Genomic DNA, 19,217 nt, shown 5'->3' with positions numbered 1-19,217 from the left:
AAAAAGGACCGTCACGTTAAGTTAAACATTTTTGATACGACCGAAAGACTAGTAAAAGAAATACCCCATAGTTCGGATGATCAGGATTGGGATGTAATTGAAAGTGTTGCTGACATGGAAGAAACTCAATTAAAGGAATGTTATTCTGGAGAGAATCACGAAAATGTCGACGAAAATGCTGATTCGCAGAGAGAAGTACATTGGTCAAACAACAATATTGGAGAGGACAGAGAAAAGAGATCTAAAAAGTAAGTTTTTTTATGCATTTGGTTAAGATGCAGAATTATGTTTACTGTAATAGTTTAACTTCAATAATTTAACCTTCACAAATTTTGTTTGATTTCTTTTTTTTTTTTTCTATTTGACAATTATAAACGTTTGGTTGGTATTTTTGAAATAACATGTAGTTCTGAAACTGTCTTAATGAAATAATATGTAGTTTTTGACAAGCCAGTTAGTGAATTTTGTGGTAAATGATTTTTTTTTCAACATTGGTTAAAATATTTTATCATACGATTAGCCTCAGGTTATTGTCAGATATCATCCCAAAGATAAATAAAACTGTGTTCAGAGATTTTGGTTGCAGTTCTAGTCTTGTCCGTCTCATTACACACAATTAAGTATTTGAAAGGTTTTATACGTCATACATAGATTATCTTAGCTAGGTTTGACGAAATGTTGTTAAACATTTGGTATTATATTCTCCTCAAATTCGTAATAACATTCCAATTTGTAATCTAGCGCCACAAACTGTTTTTAGACAATACGCAAATCCGGTGTACCATAGTAATCATACCCGTAGCCATGGGGTTCGGGGGGTTCGGACGAACCCCCCTTGAAATCTGAAATCAAATAAGCACTGTTAAAGTCAACGTTTTGTTCAAATTGTGACTGTTAAAGTCGAGTTCATGAGTCCAACGAACACCCCCCCACCCCCCCCCCCCCCCGGGAAATTCCTGGCTACGAATACATTTTTCGATTTGAAAAATACAAGAGGTCGGATTTGTTCCGTTAAATTTTTTTTTAGAATTACCTATCAATTTGTAGATTTTGTTCCTTACCTTCTTCTATTAATATTGGTATACTATGAACCCTGTCAGCATTAAAAAGACCTTAGCTACGAATAATGATTTTATTTTGTTTCTATCATTTAAGTACAATAGAGTTATAATCTTTGGGTATTAATAGTCAGAGTAATTTAATTTTGTTAACTTTAAAATAAGCAACAAGAACATATCTGATGTATCATTGACATGCAAATCAAAAGTCAACCTCATTTATAATTTCATCCGTTTTCCTGCAACTTTTAGTTGAGCTATGCCTTTAGTGGAGATGGTCACGCATGTGTTCAACATGTAGTTCGTTCATTAAAAAGTAAAGAATGTCAACATTGACAATTGAAACAAGGAATAAACATTTCTTTCACTGATCTGGCCCACAAAAAATATTCTAATACAGGTTAAACGATGGCATTCATATATTTTTAATCTATAACATGAATTCAAACATAGTTTTTTACCTAGAAAAATCGTTATTATACCAGTACACGTGCTTGATAACTAATGCATCCTTTAACATATATATCATTCTATTGAATAATCAGTTATCAATCAGAAATCAGTTCCTATGCCAATGAATATTTTTTTTTGAACCCTTATAGGAAGGTCCTTGCTTGATTTGTTTGAGACAACAATATACAACAAGTTATTAGATACAACGTTATTTTAACATGCATTGCAGACCCTAACGGGAAGGATTGTGCCTGATGTTCATATGATGAAATCATAATCTTTCAGTCAGTTTAATTGAAGTCTGGAGCTGGCATGTCAGTTAACTGCTAGTAGTCTGTTGTTATTTATGTATTATTGTCATTTTGTTTATTTTCTTTGGTTACATTTTCTAACATCAGACTCGGACTTCTCTTGAACTGAATTTTAATGTGCGTATTGTTATGCGTTTACTTTTCTACATTGGCACGAGGTATAGGGGGAGGGTTGAGATCTCTTAAAATATGTTTAACCCCGCCGCATTTTTGCGCCTGTCCCAAGTCAGGAGCCTCTGGCCTTTGTTAGTCTTGTATTATTTTAATTTTAGTTTCTTGTGTACAATTTGGAAATTAGTATGGCGTTCATTATCACTGAACTAGTATATATTTGTTTAGGGGCCAGTTGAAGGACGCCTTCGGGTGCGGGAATTTCTCGCTACATTGAAGACCTGTTGGTGACCTTCTGCTGTTGTGTTTTTTTCTATGGTCGGGTTGTGGTCTCTTTGGCACATTCCCCATTTCCATTCTCAATTTTATTGTTGAGCATGTTATTTGCAATTAAGTGCATTGTCGTATCATCGCCACACTTGTGTCAGTTTTCAATTCGTGAAGTCGTTGATAAACAGCCGTTACCAACATATATCACAAGTATGCTACTTTTAAAGTGCTCTTAAACGTTAAAGAGCTTTTTCTTTTAGCTTTATTGCTAATCGTCTGTGTTCATTTCCCGGTTTTTAGTGAGATTCGTGTTGTTTCTTATTTATAATTTATAACTGTTGATGTAAATGTCTTTCGGTTTTATGAGTCTTTGTTTACTCCTTGGTTTTGATTGTTATTGTCGTTCAGTCGTATAATACCTGTCTTACAAATATTTTGCATTAAGCGTTTCTGATGAAGGTAAATCTTAATTGAAATGCACTTAGGACGCATGATATTTAAAAAGTGTTATTATATTTCCAACAGAACTGGTCGATACCGCTTCTAGTGGTCTATTATTCCCTGAAGGTATCATTAGCTCAGTAGTCAGTACTTTGGAACCGACATGATTTATAACAAAAAAAATTTACAATTATTCGTTTATAAATTTGAAAACTTTTAGGAAACTAAGGTTGCAACTCCCTCAAGCAAAATTGATGTAAGTTGAAATGTGCTATTTTTTTGTGTCCCTTCTTCATATAGCTTTTCAAATGGTGCGTTTCCTATACATCCAAAGCTTTGAACTATTCGGCATTGAACGTTCCTGGTGAAGGTAAAAAAAGGCAATAGTAGTATACCGCTGTTCAATAGTCATAAATCCATTTAACTGAAACAAATCCAGGTCATAAACCAAAACCGAGGGAAACACATAAACTATAAGAGGAAAACAACGGAACAACAGAAACACTGAACTGCTACAATAACAAACGCCAAGATACATAAAAAAAAGGAAAGCGTTTCGGACTCATGAAGTTTAAAAAAAGTCCTGTTTTCATTTTTTTTCTACTAATTTTATGTGTTCAGGTACTTTTACATCTTTGGCTTTCAATATCTAGGTTTGAAAATTCTTGATAGGGCTAGATCCGACTCCTGTAAATCGCTTCGGATGCAGCATCTTTTTTTTCATTTCAATTTTCATTCTATTGATAAACTGCACTTTTATGTAATTAGCCATTGCCATTTCATTTCAGAATAAGGGAAAACAAATCTTATAAACCTCGTGCGTCTAAAGCGCTTTTTCTGGACTCTAAACGCTTAAACAACAGCCTATGAAGATCATCGTATCAGTTTACGATCGGTTTACGTGTGGTTCTACGTTCCCGTTACGTGTGTTTCACAAAGGCATCGTAAAGAACTACTAAGTTGATCGCAAGTTACGTCGTGTGTATCATCGTAAGTGTATCGTAAACCGAGAATAGTGCTTTCTTTCACGTCCGCACTTTAATTTATCGAGTATGGCATGCCAAATAAACATTTTTTTAAATAATTATTATGGATGGCGAATTATGGCGATATTTTTATATCAACATGTATACAACTAAAGAATTTTAGTCCGTTTTCAATATTAATTCAAGATATATGACGCTTATAGTCATAGGACAAAAGTGAGATCCCCCTCAAAAAATGTCCTCTTATTTCAACTAAAATCGACATTTTTCAAAAAAATATTACCAAGTAAGTCTATGATTGATTTTTATAAAATAGATACCATAAGATGCAGAAATGTCTGAAGTTTAATTGTTTATTTTGGCCATATTTTTAGTGATGTTCTTATTCATTATTCAATGGGTTAAACACAAATGCAATTTTTTATGATTTTAATTTGGTTCGAATACATAGCAAACTTTGCCGTGAGTCAAGCAATATTTTTCTTTGCGTTTACCTCGTCAGTAATATTACATATATTTCAAGATTATAAGCTGACCTACAATGGTTTACTTTTTACAAATTGTGACTTGGATGGAGACTTGTCTCATTGTCATTGTCATTCATACAACATCTTATTTCTTTATCGAACAGAAGTTGACTCAACAGCATATTGACAAGAATGAAACATATACACTATTTGCCTGTTTTTTTTTAGTGTAGAACATGCTGAGTATAATTAATGTTAGGTGACTAATCTTCATCTGTATTACATACTTTAATTTTATTAACCGGATTTTTGTGACAAAAATGTCGGTTATTGATTTGGGGATGTACGGCGGTCGGGCGGGCGGTCGGTCGGGCGGGCGGTCGGTCGGTCGGGCGGGCGGACGGGAATCAAATGTTGTCCGTGCATTAACTCATGAACCGTTCAACCAAAGCTTTTAAAATTTTAATATGTTGTTACTGACAACTAAATGAAGGTCAAGTTCAATAATGGCGATTTTGACTTTTACCGTTCAGGAGTTATGGTTCTTGAAAGATTGAAAAATGGAGTTTACAGTCGTGTCCGTGCATTTACGCATGAACTGTTCTACCTAAGCTTCCCAAATTTTAATATGTTGTTACTGATGACAAAATGGAGGTCAAATTCAATAATGGCGATTTTGACTTTTACCGTTCAGGAGTTATGGTTCTTGAAAGATTGAAAAATGGAGTTTCCAGTCGTGTCCGTGCATTTACGCATGAACTGTTCTACCTAAGCTTCCCAAATTTTAATATGTTGTTACTGATGACAAAATGGAGGTCAAGTCCAATAATGACGATTTTGACTTTTACCGTTCATGAGTTATGGTTCTTGAAAGATTGAAAAATGGTGTTTCCAGTCGTGTCCGTGCATTTTCTCATGAACCATTCAACCAAAGCTTTTGAAATTTTTATATGTTGTTACTGATGGCAAATTAAAAGTCAAGTTCAATTATGACGATTTTGACTTTTACTGTTCAGGAGTTATGGTTCTTGAAAGATTGTGAAATGGCGTTTCCATTCACGTTGTTGCATTTACTAATGAACCATTCAATCTAAGCTTTTCAAATTTTAAGATGTTGATACTGATGACAAAATGGAGGTCAAATTTGATATTGACGATTTTCACTTTCACCATTCATCAGTAATGGTTCTTGTGATATTGCCAGGACACAAATAAATTTTAATAAATCCGGTTTGCTCTCGTTGTGACAGCCTCTTGTTTTTTCATTATTCTTTTGTTATTGTGGTCAATTTATTTTGTTAATATGCATTTTATTTGTTTATGTTATCTAAAAACTTACCAGAAAAATGCAAAACTTTAATATTTTATAATGATATAAAATTATTACAAATAAAATTTATATTGGTTTTGAATTTGTTTTGTAATTTAGCTTCTTTGTGTCTAAGTTGTTTTACGGGGAAATAACTCTTAACTATAAACCTTTCGTACTAACGGGTACTTGCACAAGATTGCTTCTTATGAATACAAGAAGTAACCACATGAAATTAGTCCCAAATTACAGCTAATAATTCTCAAAATAGTTCTGCATATGATTCCTAAAATATTCGTTGATATTAAGTGTATACATCAATAATTTCCAAAAGTTAAATGACGGCTCCCACTTCGTACTACGGTTGGTACGGTTGCAAATCGGGAAACCTCTAATAAGTAACAGGTAAATATATACACTATTGGTATCGGTATCGGATTAGACCCGGAATTTGTTAATAATTGTCAATATTAATTATGTGGAAAACAAAAGGGTCTGAAGTGGTGTAATATTTAATCTACACCATTGTCCTATATTAGTTATATATAAAGTTGAATTCTTTGATTTGTCGTTTTTACCCGATGACGGCTGACAAACTGGACCTCGTTATTTTAGTATTATAGATTAAATTTTATGGACTTAACCTTTTTGAATTTAATTTGGAGTTTGGAATATTTGTTAATCCCCCCCTTTTTTTAGCAATTGTACTCAAGGAGGTACATAACATTACAGGGAGATAACTCTGTAAAAATCAGTTAAATATTTTAATCATGTTCTATTGTTAAGAAAATATGAAGCTTCTCAATGATCAAAATTAGTGTTTGTCAAACTGCTATATATCCAATGAAGTTTTTCCAATAAAGTGTGTGGTTCAAGTTTTTTTAGCTTTTATATTTACAATGGGTCCAAGTTAATATTTTGTCAAAATTTTATGAAAATTAAACGAGCCAAATTGATTTTAGTCAAGATGTTTGGTACCACCTTGATACTATCGATACTAATTTTAACATTTCACCCTACCTCAAAGGTGTAATACTTTGATCATGTGACTCTGCTGTTTACAGGAGACACTCGTGGGATGTTTTTGAGACAAGGTCTGGAAATATTACCGACGATACACATGTAGCTTTCTGGAACACTGTATTCAAGATATCAAGAATTATATTCATCATAATATTTGCCTCAACTGTGTGTGTAACTGCTGTCACGTCAAAACTGATGCTATTCTATATGATATCTCACATCAATGTTCCCGTTAATCACAATCAAACAGCTTTGAACAATAACAACAAAGATTTGATTTACCCTGTAAATAAAACGGATGTAAGGTGGATATGGGCTGTGTGTGTTTGCCTGTTAGCACCATATGTCTTTACCTTATTAGACAGTCTTCACAGACTTTTGTTTAAGAAAAGCAATCCACTTAGTTGGATTGAGCTTATTGTGGTAAGTACAACGTACAGTTAATGAAATTATTTAACGTATAATAACATATTTCTATGTTTATGAAAATAAGAGGATATGTCTCGGCTAAAATGTCACCGAAAGGCAAAGCAGCTGAAAATGTTCTGGACTTTCAAAGCAAAGATAATCTGCGCATCGCTTTTTTCGTAGGCAACGCCGATGACGTAGTCATATATGTATTTATATTGTATGTTTCTCTGTAAACTTGTATTTAGTTTTTTAGAGAATAAAGTATCTATCTATCTATGAAGTTATAATGTTCTCACGTGACTAATCTCACACTGGAAAGCTAGTTACTCTTTGATCCCTTGTCCCCAAGTCTTTCAGCATGAAATAAAGGTGTCATATGACGACGAACATACAGTTAATCTATAGAAGAACAAGAGGCTCTCAAGAGTTTGAATCTGTTATTATTTTGCTTAAATCTTTCATCAATGATTATTTTTGCTTTTCGGTATATATTAATGAGTGGCTTAAGAATGCCATTTAAATGTTCATTGTATCTGTCATATTTTCTTCAAAAACAAATAAAGGCATTTTATTAGTATGTTCCATTTGAGTCATAGTGTATATGTTTCTTGACGTACAAGGAATTAAATACAAATTTATAAGAAGATTCATTTGAGAAGATTTTTAAATTTAAAAAACAAAAACAACTTGTGTAAAATTGTCCTTCTTCTTATACCTATTCATGAACAAATTTTGTAAAATTGTCTTTAAGAGGCATTACCTCCTTAAGGGGTCAATTGACAATTTTAGTCATTTAACTGTTCTGTAGATCTTACTTTGCTGAACATTATTGCTGATTACAATTTATATCTATCTATAATAACATTCAAGATAATAACAGAAAACAACAATGGGTTGCTTAATTCGACTGAAAATTTCAGGACTGGTAGATCGTGACCAGTTGAACAATTTCATATTGTCAGATTTGCTCTCAAAACTTTAGTTTTCGAGATATAAGCTTAAAACTGCATGTAGATTATTGCGTTGCGTTTTGTATTTGATCGTTAGCTAACTAAGGCGTTAAAGATAGAACTACATCTGCCATTATAGGTTTCTATTCAATACAACATAAAGTATCACAATTACGCGACGTCACATAGATAGTGGCCGTACCGCAAAAAAGTTCGTTAAGATTAATTGAACAGTCTATACATAAACTAATTTCTCCAGGGCAGAAAAGTTCATTCACTGTAATCATTTGTACTGCATATTTCCAACGGATAGAGCTTCACAATCGGACGGTTGGTAATTCCTGTGTCGGTCTTGATAACAGCTGATCGAATGAGCCCATCCTTTCCACGAACTAAATCTAAATCTAAATCTAAAAACTGCTAATTTCCACATTATACGATTTGTGTCATTGTGTACTTGTACAATGTCACCTATTTGTATTGTTTGTTCGTTTCTTCCAGATGTACGGTGGAATTCACGGAGTGACGTCAGATATTCGTGTTTCCATCTTGAGCGAAAATGGTTGATTAGTTCATTATTTCTCTGTAAATTTTTATTCAGTTTCACTTGCAAATCTTCGGAAGTAACACTGTCAATAATCTGTTCCGATTGGTTGTCAAGTCGACGACCATATAAAAGGTGCGCTGGCGTCAGCGGTTCGGGATCTTTGATATCAGTAGAAATGTGAGTTATAGGACGATTGTTTAGAGTTCCCTCGATTTCGATTATAATTGTATTCAACATTTCCGTAGTGACACATGACTTTCCTAGTATTGCTTTAATTGACTTTTTCGTGAGTCCAATTAAGCGTTCCCAAAAGCCTCCAAACCACGGTGCACGGTTGGGTATGAATTTCCATTCAGTTCTTTGATCGGCAAGTTTTAATTGTATTCGGCTGTCTTGGCTTGATCTTGTAATCTTTTCGGCGGCTGCCTTGAATGTTGTTGCATTATCGGACAACATTATCCTTGGTGTAGATCTCCTAGCGACAAATCTTTTAAAAGCAAGCATGAAAGACTCCTCGGTTAAATCTGTGACTATCTCTAAGTGTATAGCTCGTGTAGCGGCGCAAGTGAATAAACAAATATATGTTTTGCTTAATTCGTTGTGTTTTCCTTTTGTATACAAAGCTCCTGTGAAATCAACGCCGGTTACTGAAAAAGGATAATCGTAGTTGACTCGATCTTTAGGTAGCGGTGGCGGATCGGGTGCACTGTAAGGCATTTCTTGATATTTTAATGCATTGAACGCATTTGCGAATTTGTGATTTTACGCACTGCCTTATTCTTTGTATCCAATATTTCTGTTGAATATATGCGATTGTACTGTTAAGTCCGGCATGTAAAGTCTTTGTGTGTGCATTCATTACGATTAAGGACGTAAGACTGTGGTGTGTTGGCAATAACAACGGATATTCAGTACTCTCCTTCACAGGTGCGTTTTGTATTCTCCCGGTACAACGTAGTAATCCATTTTTGTCTGTATATAGTTTAAGTTGTCGCACAAGTGGCACTTTTTTCTGTGAAGATGAATTCAAGCTTTCAGTTTCATCCTTAAATGTTTCCTGTTGTACTGTTACTATTAGAACTTTTAATGCTTTACATCGCTCCTCAACACTGATTAATCCGATTGACCGTTTATCTTTTGAATTCTGTAAATTCTGTATAAAACACAACACGTATGCTGTTACTCTAATTGTTTTTTTCTAAAGATCTGTATCGTTGTATATCTATACATGAAATTGTCTGTGTTAAAGTATTTTTACTTTTATCGTCTGTATTGTCATCACTAACAGCGTGCTGCAGTCTTCAATTTTCCTCGTCCATGTCGGCCCGTTTTCACGATTTAAAATCCATTGTGGACCGTTCATCCATAAGCTGTTATTATAAAGGTGTTTAGCGTAAATTCCGCGAGTTAAGTAATCAGCTAGATTGTCATCTGTTGGACAATAATTCCATTCAGCATTCGCTGTTAATTTTCTTATTTCTTTAAGTCGATTTGCTACGAACGGTTATAAGTTTTTTGACGATTTAATCCAACTCAAAACAATTTGACTATCGCTCCACATATACACATGTTCTGTTGTTATGACTTTAAGAATATGCCTTGCTTATCTGGTGCCGATAAGCGCGCCCATAAGTTCTAAACGTGGTAATGAAATCGGTTTTACGGGTACTACTCTGTTTTTAGCCATGACGATGACCGATGAATTTGCTGTAACTAAGTAAGCACAAGCTCCGTATGCTAACTGACTGGCGTCTGTGAAAATATGTAGCGACGTTTTCTCGGTTATAACTCCTTCCGAAACATTCGTGGAAATACTATTTTGGTAGCCTCCTCGATATCTAAAGCTATTACCTGCCATTTACTTCTCAGTTCGTCGGACAAACATTCATTCCAATCCAACTTTGCCTTCCATAAATTCTGCATAAACAGCTTAGCTTTTACCGTAATTGGCGTGATTAATCCTAGGTGATTAATCGAAAATTCTAGACGATGTGCGCAAAACCTCACGCTTTGTTATCATTTTGCCCTTTTCCATCAATTCAATCTGTTGAAATTTGAAATCGTCGGATTGCCTATCCCATCTCATGCCTAAAATTTTGACTATGTCGTCATTGTCGCCGCTCTTGTCTCGTCCTGCGACGTTCTGTAATTTTGTACTATTAGAATTCCAAGACCGTAAGTTGAATCCTGCCTCTGACAATAACTTTCTGGACTCCGTGTAGAATTTCAAAAGTGATTGTTTATCTATAAAACTGGTCAGAACGTTATCCACGTATAAATTTCTCTGTAACTCTGTATTTGACGGATTGTCTCTAAAATGTTTCATTAGCGTGGCGCTTAACATGAATGGCGAACAGTACAACCTTAAACCAGTAAGTAATCAAACGGCTTTCTATGTGCAAGGGATTCTCTAACCAAAAAAATCTTGTGACATCTCTGTCATCAACATCTAATTCAATATGCAAAAATGCTTTTTCAATATCTGCTGTAACTGCATTCTAAAGCGTACTAATATCTCAGTCAAATCAGTCATAATTGGTGGATATGTTGCTAGGCAATCGTTAAGACAAGGACTACTGTCGTTCGTTCTACAGCTACAGTTATATACTATGCGTATCGGGGTGGTGACTGAATCCTTTTTACGGGATGATGAGGAATGTAATGAACCTTGTTTGTGCATGTACTTTTATCATATACCTTTTCAATGAATCCGCTTTGCTCTTGGTCTGTAATTATCTCACCATACTTTCGGAACATCTCGGGATCCTTCTTAAGGCAACGAATAACGCTTTCCGTTATGCGTTTTGCGATGTCTTCATTTGTCGGTAGTTCTGGCGCATTCTCTCTCCATGGTAATTTCGTAATATACTTATCATTTTTTTTTTTCGTAATGGAGGTTTGTAAGTAATTTTCAATTGATTCAGCTAGGTCTGGATCATTTTGTTCTTTAGCGTCAATTCACAACGATTCAAGCTTCCAAAATTTTTCAGGATCGCACTCTTCTTGTTTGTGACATACTAGTATATTTATCATTGATAAAGATGCATTACTGGTTCGTGTAGGGACAGGACCGGAAAGTAAATATCCAATTTTCGAGCTAACTGCGTTTGGACCGTTTCCACGGACTATTTTATTTTGTCTTGAACTATGTCCTAGTAAAATCACCTCCAATTAATAAGGATATTTCAAACTGCTCTCCATCCATGACTGGGTGTGCTAATTGTAGACCACGTAAATATGAAAACTTCTGCGTTATGCCTATGTTGTATTTTGAAGTGGCGAAGCAATGGTTGGTATACAATTAAAACTTTAATAGGGATTAATTCTCCTTCGGTAGACTTAGATTAATTGTTGTTTTGTCAAGATTTCTCACCTTTTTTGTAGTACTTCCAAATGTAGCTATACTTAATGTTTCAGACCTCTCTTTTTTAATGTCCAATTAAGCTGCTAGTTCTTCGGTTATAAACGAGCGCTGAGCTCCCTCGTCAAATAGTATTCTTGTATCTATACATGTATTTTTGTGAACGACTGGACTGAATGCGGTTTTCAATAAAACAGTGAACCTTTCTTCGCTAGCGGTATACAACTTAGAAGTTTCTGTGTCTACTTTATTTTGCGATTGTGCAGTTTCAATATGGTGTTTATTTGAGTACGAGTTCTGTTTACACAAAGAAGAGTGATGCTTCCGGTGGCAACACTTACACGTATTCTTGGATTTCGATCGGCTATTTTATGCTTACCTAAACAATAAAGCATAACCTCTTTTCTTTGATAATGGCTACTCTTTTATCGTGTATGACATCTTTACATTCGTTTGGCCAGTGGTTTCCGTCACAATATGTGCATTGTTTCTTCCGATTCGAGGTTAATGATTTGTCTGTTGTGTTTATCGGACGGGTTTTATCTTTAGTTACTCGTTTAACGCCTGTTATGAAATTTGCGGTTGAATACGTCCGTGCATAATCTCCGTATCCGGAATCTTGAATAGAAATCTCTTTACCTATCGCAATTCTAAGCGATTGAATATTCCAACTGTCGCTCCCGTTTTCTCGTGTTATATTTTTTCGTACTTCATGCGGTATCTTCCCGAGAATCACTGGTATCAATAGTGATCCGTACATTTCCTGACATTGTCCGAGAGACTCTAGACCCCGTATGTAAGATTCTGAGTTGTCATGAAATGTTCTCAAACTTTCTAATGTACCATGTGGTGCGGGTATATCAAGTAGTGTTCTCAAATATGCATTAATGATTTTATGTTGTTGGCCATAGCGGTTTCTCAATAATTCATTTGCTTTGTGATAGTTTGGATTTGGTATGGTCAATCCTGAAATTACGTTTGCAGCTTCAAATTGAAGCAATGAGTTCAAGTACGAAAATTTCTGAATGTCAGATAAAGTGTGATTGTGATGAATCGTGGTTTCGTATGAATCCCAGAAATATTGCCATTGTAAAATGTCTCCATTAAAATTGGGAAGAGATAGCTTTGGTAGGCGATGGTTATTACTTGAGGTCGAACTTGACTGAGATAATTGCTGACTTGTGTGAGTAAATGGGTTTGTGTATGGAACAAACTCTGGTGCGGTTGAATCTAGTATCGAAGATGTTGCTTTTGGTACGGGTTTTAAGAACTTTTTAAATTTTCGAATTTTACCCTCTAAATCTAAATAATACTCATGTTTCAAGAATCTCATTTGTAATATCTTCTGATTCGACTGCATTTAATATCTGTTCGTCTATTGAGGCTAACGTCTTCTTTTTCTTCTCAATTGTTTCGAGCAATGTTGATACTTCCTCCGTGTCTATTTCTGAATCTCCGATGGCTTCCTCCAGTTTTTTTTAAAACTTTTGTTACTGCTGCTTTGTTCCCCGCTCTCAAGGATTTTAGTCGGCTGATGTCCATTCTCTCCGTTTGAAGTCACGGCACCAATGTAGATTATTGCGTTGCGTTGTGTATTTGATCGTAAGCCAACTAAGGCGTTAAAGATAGAACTACGTCTGCCATTATACGTTTCTATTCAATACAACATAAAGTATCACAATTACGCGACGTCACAAAGATAGTGGCCGTACCGCAAAAAGGTACGTTAAGATTAGGGCAATTCTTTACACTGCATTTTACCCATATGTTATATTTTAGCCACTACAACCATGTGTGTCGATGGATCAAAACTTCGGATACAAGTTATAAACTAGATACCCTAAGAAACATTAAGTTAAAGTTTAAAGGTTTTGGGCCCAGTAGTTTCAGATGGAAAGATTTTTAAATGTTAGCAAACTTAATGAACAAATTGTGTAAAAATGTCTTTAAAGGGCAATAACTCCTTAGGGGTCACTCGACAATTTTGTTCATGTAACTGTTTTGAAGATCTTACTTTGCTGAACATTATTGCTGTTTACAGTTTATATCCATCTATAATAATATTCAAGATAATAACAGAAAACTGTAAAATTTCCTTAAATCTACCAATTTAGTGGCAGCAACCCAAAGTAGTGACAAACTTTTTTTTAATTTCATATGAGACAAAACTGGTCTTTTACGATAAGTTCGTTTACTTAATATCTAGTACACATTTATTTATGTTTTCAAGATATCAAGGAGTATACTGCAATTTTACTTTTTCGTTGCATCATTTTTCGTGAATTTCAAAAAACGGATTTAATTCTTCTAACTGTTAATTCGAAAATTTGACCTAACGGAAACTATGCATTTCATCGTGTTCTAAGATTCTTGTAGGGCACAAAAATATGATATAACACATATTATTATGTTGCAGGAAGTTGTTATTGAAACCATTCATTCAACTGGAATATTTCTTATGCTGTTCGTAGTTTTGCCAGATCTGGAACCCTTAGTCTCATGTGCTGCCATATTGAATATCGTCACAATTCCGGTGATTCTGAGACTTGTTTCTTCGTTCCAGAACCAGTGCTCTTATCACCAAAGAAATGACAACAACAACGAGCGATCACTCAATAACGATACTGAACAGAATATCGACAACCCAAATCATTCTGGAATAGGAGGTTTTATCGTGAATTTTTTTGCAATTTTATTCCATATAGGTGGCCTTAGTCTTACGTGCTGGTACATCGATACATCGCTTTATATTTGGCTAATAGTAGCATCAGTTTGTATTTCTTTCAGTTGGTGGGAAAATTTTAAACCAAATTTTTACAATCTATTACACTGGCTTATGTGTTGCTGTAAAATAGAAAGGTCATTGAAATCTAAACAGCGTAATAGTAAGATCCTTTTTGTGTCTATGTTGTATAAGATTTTGTTAAGCGTATCCTTTCCGGCTTGGTATGCCTTAGTTTTTTGTGAAAGTGACTGCAATTATGACTGCTTAAATGTATTATTCGTAAAGAATTCAGGAGAAGTCAATGCTACTGGAAATCCATCAATCATGACTACAATTTTAACACAGGGAACTGTTTTTGAGCAGTGCAAAACTTTCAGCAACTTGTTTCCATTTTTAATAGCTTTAATTTATATTGTTCTGAATGGAATCTGTTTTAAAATAGGCAAAGCAGCTTGCAAGATACTTGCGCAAAAATTGGCATTCGGAATTCCTCTCACAATGGCGACACCGATATCGTTCATTTTAATTTACGAACTGTCGAAAAAGGATAGCACTGTTTTATTTTTATTAGGTTCTAGTAAATGCAAAATTGAGTTGACACATTGGTCAAATGAAAATAGAAATAATGATAGTAGTTGGAAGTTATTTGTAGGAGGACTTCTCAGCTTTGGTTCATTTTGCCTTACCACTAGCTACATATGGATTCAGAAAAAAGAACGACTGCAATCCACTGATACGTGAGTAAAATCAGTTTGAACACTATTATTAAGTGTTGAGATTGTGTGAGAGAAATAGACGTTTGCAGGATTTTCTTACCCTTCCACAGTTTATGTGTATACCCCGGTATATAGTTGGGTTCGAGTTACTCATCTTAAGTTTTCATTTTACGTTTTGTCGACTGCTCGTTGACCTTTTTGTTGTTTTTCGGTTTTATTGTGGTATTGTTATCATACAAACGAGATGTGGTATGATTGCCAATAAGACGGCTTTGTATTTAAAAATTATTTAAGAAATTAAATAGCAAACCAATTGTTGACAGATCAATTAAAGGTCTTTCAGCTTATCTTAAATTAACATTTGGTAAATTTGGTACAAAAGCAAAGCTTTGAGTAAAAATAACAAACTCATCATAGATAGTAGGATTGAAATTTTGTATTTGCGCCAGACGCGCGTTTCGTCTACAAAAAACTCATATGTGATGCTCGAATAAAAAAAAGCTAAAAAGGCCAAATAAAATACGAAATTGAAGAGCATTGAGGACCAAATATTCCTAAAAGTTTTGCCAAATACAGCAATAATAAAATAAAAAATAAAAGTCAGTTCCATTGCTAGAAGATAATTTATGAATATAAAAATAAGAAGATGTGTTATAATTTCCAACTAGACAACTCTCCACAAAAGACAAAAAGAAAGAAAGAAATTAACAACTATAGGTCACGGTACGGCCTTCAACAATGATCAAAACTCAAACCGTGTAGTCAGCTATAAAATGCCCCGAAAAAAACATATGTCAAACAATTCAAACGAGAAAACTAACGGCCTAATTTATGTACAAAATAATGAACGAAAAACAAATATGATACACAGAAATAAACGACAACCACTGAATAACAGGCTCTTTACTTGGGCCGGGCACATACAGAATGTGGCGGTGTTAAACATGTTAGCTGGCGCCCAACCCTCCGCCTTATATGGAACAGTGGCGTAACAGTACCACATAAGAAAAACTATAAAAATCAGTTGCAAAAGGCTTAACTTATCAGTTGGAGGTGGCAGGGTACTTATACATCCCCGCAACAAAAGGACACTATGTAAAGATCTGTGAATACTGGCAGCTAGTTCAAAGCCAATAACAAGTAATAAAAAATCATGAAACCTATATTTGATTCTTCCGGTTTGAATTATGTCTCTTATGACACATTTATTTACAATGTTAATAAAAGCACAATTTCCAGATACTTTACATTTTTTACATCCTTTACAAAGATTTTTTTTAGGAGAAACATTTAGATAATATTACGCACGTTTATAAAAGGTTAAAAATGAGTGTGTCTCAACAGAAAATAGATTTTTTGTTATTAAATTGTTTATTTGTCCATTTCATCCAAACGAAATCAGTTAAATAAGTTCAAAGAAGACAAATCTGCCTACATGAAAATTAAATGCCATCACTTTAAGGACGTATTCGTCCATATCACAAAATACTGTCAGGCACTATAAGGCATACTGCAATGCCTATATATAAATATATATATAGATATAAAATGACTGAATAAATAGTCAACGATCAATCTTACAGGGCGATGGATCATGTAATATGATTCTGTACAATACAAAACATAATATATATTAAGTCAAAAAGGGTACAACATCACCATTAAATAACTATAAAATGAACAAATATTTTGCCCTACTTCCAATAACATAGATAATATGAAACTAGGAGATGACCTTGATAACTTTGCCAGAACCCTCAGAATCAAAGAATATTTTGGTAACAAGGATAAAGAGGTGGATTATGAGGAAGACTCAGACACGTCTGACTCGGAGGAAGAAATCATAATTCCGCATTTTAAAAAGAAGAGTTCATGGATTCCAAAACCTAGTAAATCTGCTACACTGGAAGATGTCATAGACAAAATCAAATCGGATGTAGTTCATCTAGCTAGCAACAAGTACTCGTCATTTTATAACACCTCTCATGACGAGAAAAAAGCCATACAATCGCTGAGAAACCGAGATGATATAGTGATAAAACCTGGTCGATTGTATCTTCTTCCCAAAATACACAAGATTAACAACCCTGGTAGACCCATTGTATCCACAAACGGCCATCCGACTGTAGAAAATCTTCCTTCCCACATTCAAGACACTACAGATTATCTTCGTAAAATGGAATCCATGAACCCTCTTCCCCCGGAAACCCTCCTTGTCACTTTGGATGTCACCTCATTGTATACCAACATACCTCATGATGACGGCATACAATCTTGTAGGGAAATATGGGACTCGCGCAACATTTTCGAACCACCTACTGAATGTTTAGACCAGCTGCTTACTCTGGTCCTGAAATGCAACAATTTCACCTTTAATGGTGATCATTACCTTCAAATAAACGGGACAGCGATGGGGACGAAAATGGCACCGTCTTACGCCAATATTTTCATGGGCAAATAAGAAAAACAAATTATTGCAGCATCTTTATACAAACCTTTGTCTTGATTCCGTTTCATTGATGATCTTGACATGAAATGGATTGAATCCCAACAAAAACTTGATGATTTCATCAGACATGCAAACAACGCCCACCATTCAATTAAATTTACGTATGAAATTTCCAACTCCAAGATATTTTTCTTAGACACAACCACATATATAAAGGACGGTGTCATATCAACAGACCTCTACTGTAAACCCACAGATAAACATCAGTACCTTTCTCCCCAAAGCTGTCACCCCAAACACTGTACAAAAAGTATCCCGTACAGTCAAGCTCTCAGAGTCAAGCGGATTTGCTCCTGTGATGAGGCTGTCACGAAACGGTTACAGGAACTTCGCGGATTTTTGACAAAACGAGGTTACAAGAAATTTGACATAGATAGGGGGTTTGCGCGCGCTAACAATAACAGCCGCAATGACCTCTTAAAGTACAAAAGGAAGAGGCGCAGCAAAATAGTCCCGTTTGTTCTAACATACAATCCAGCCTTTACTAACCTTTCACGTTTGATCCGTGCCAATTGGCAAACTATTGCCAAACACCCTAAATTATCCAAGATCTTTACCAATCCTCCTGTCTTAGCTTTTCGGCGACCAGCAAGTCTCAAAGACTTATTTGTTAGAGCTGACGTCTCCTCAAATAAAAGCTATTCAATTGCAGGATGGTGCAAGTCATGTGGTAACAGACGTTGTCTGACTTGTCAACAAATACTAAATACTCGCCATTTACTTGCCACTCGACTGGGTCTGTATACACTATATTTTGCAATGTAACTTGCAAAACCCAGAATGTTGTATACCCCCTTCAGTGTCGATGTGGCATGCAGTATGTTGGCGCGACAGAGCAGCCATTCAACAAACGCATGAATGGTCATCGAAGTACTACACTTGCAAGCCCGACCTACCCGTTAGTCGTCATTTGAGATCAACTGGGCACACACAAGATGATCTCAAAAACCTTACCATCACAATCATAGACCACAATGAGGGTTGGTCGAAGATTGACAGAGTCGCTCGGAAAAGATTTTGGATAAGAAAATTACGGACAGTTTCCCCAGAGGGCATAAGTGAAAAAACATAGAATGAGCCCCTCATTTTCCTGTCGTCACTTGTTTCCAGTAACTCCGGCTATAGTACTGGCTTTACAGTTCGAATTTTTTTCAAATACCAGTTTAAATTACAGGGCTTCATTCATTCGGGATGGATGTATAAGTACGTAGCCACGTTCAATTATTTTACCTCATTAGATCAAACTTAACTTTCTAATCATTTAGACTGCTATTCGTTTGGTAGGCTTAAATATGTAGTTTCTGTTGCAATTGCCCTATCATTGTCAAATTTGAAATATTATACAAACTTGGATCGGTTAGGACATTTTTGATTTTTTTGTTTGAGGACTGCCCTCAATGCAGTTATAACATCTAAACTGTCACAACCTTTGAAAATTTAGAGTTGTGCCAGTTCACATCGAAAATAACTATTTTCATTTGACATATCTTTGTAATCTTTGGGCCGTGTTTGGAAATTTTAAAATTGTATCAGTGTCTGTGGTGTTCGCTTAAATTGTATAAATTTCGA

At 35.0% G+C, this 19,217-nt stretch overlaps 2 protein-coding genes across 2 annotated transcripts in view; one reads left to right on the top strand and one right to left on the bottom strand.

Annotated features, from left to right (window-relative positions):
- Positions 1-8,073: 8,073 nt before the first annotated feature.
- LOC139484043 (uncharacterized) lies at positions 8,074-9,054 on the bottom strand. The gene has a single exon (XM_071267765.1). It carries the CDS (start codon positions 9,052-9,054, stop codon positions 8,074-8,076), a length of 981 nt encoding a protein of 326 aa, XP_071123866.1.
- A 5,712-nt stretch (positions 9,055-14,766) lies between these two features.
- LOC139484042 (chitin synthase chs-2-like) overlaps positions 14,767-19,217 on the top strand; it is a 42,772-nt gene continuing 38,321 nt past the window's right edge. Inside the window, exon 1 of the mRNA XM_071267764.1 lies at positions 14,767-15,160. Within this exon, the coding sequence (XP_071123865.1) occupies positions 14,922-15,160 (239 nt within the window). The 5' untranslated portion in view covers positions 14,767-14,921. The remainder of the gene's footprint in view (positions 15,161-19,217) is intronic.

Source organism: Mytilus edulis, chromosome 8 (assembly GCF_963676685.1).
Source record: "Mytilus edulis chromosome 8, xbMytEdul2.2, whole genome shotgun sequence".
Lineage (NCBI taxonomy): Eukaryota > Metazoa > Mollusca > Bivalvia > Mytilida > Mytilidae > Mytilus > Mytilus edulis.
Note: the sequence above shows the minus strand (reverse complement) of the source record. Positions and strands in the feature narration are given on the sequence as shown.

Bases quoted from the DNA above. Each gene is read 5' to 3' on its own strand.
- LOC139484043 (XM_071267765.1), bottom strand. From the start codon at position 9,054: ATGCCTTACAGTGCACCCGATCCGCCACCGCTACCTAAAGATCGAGTC.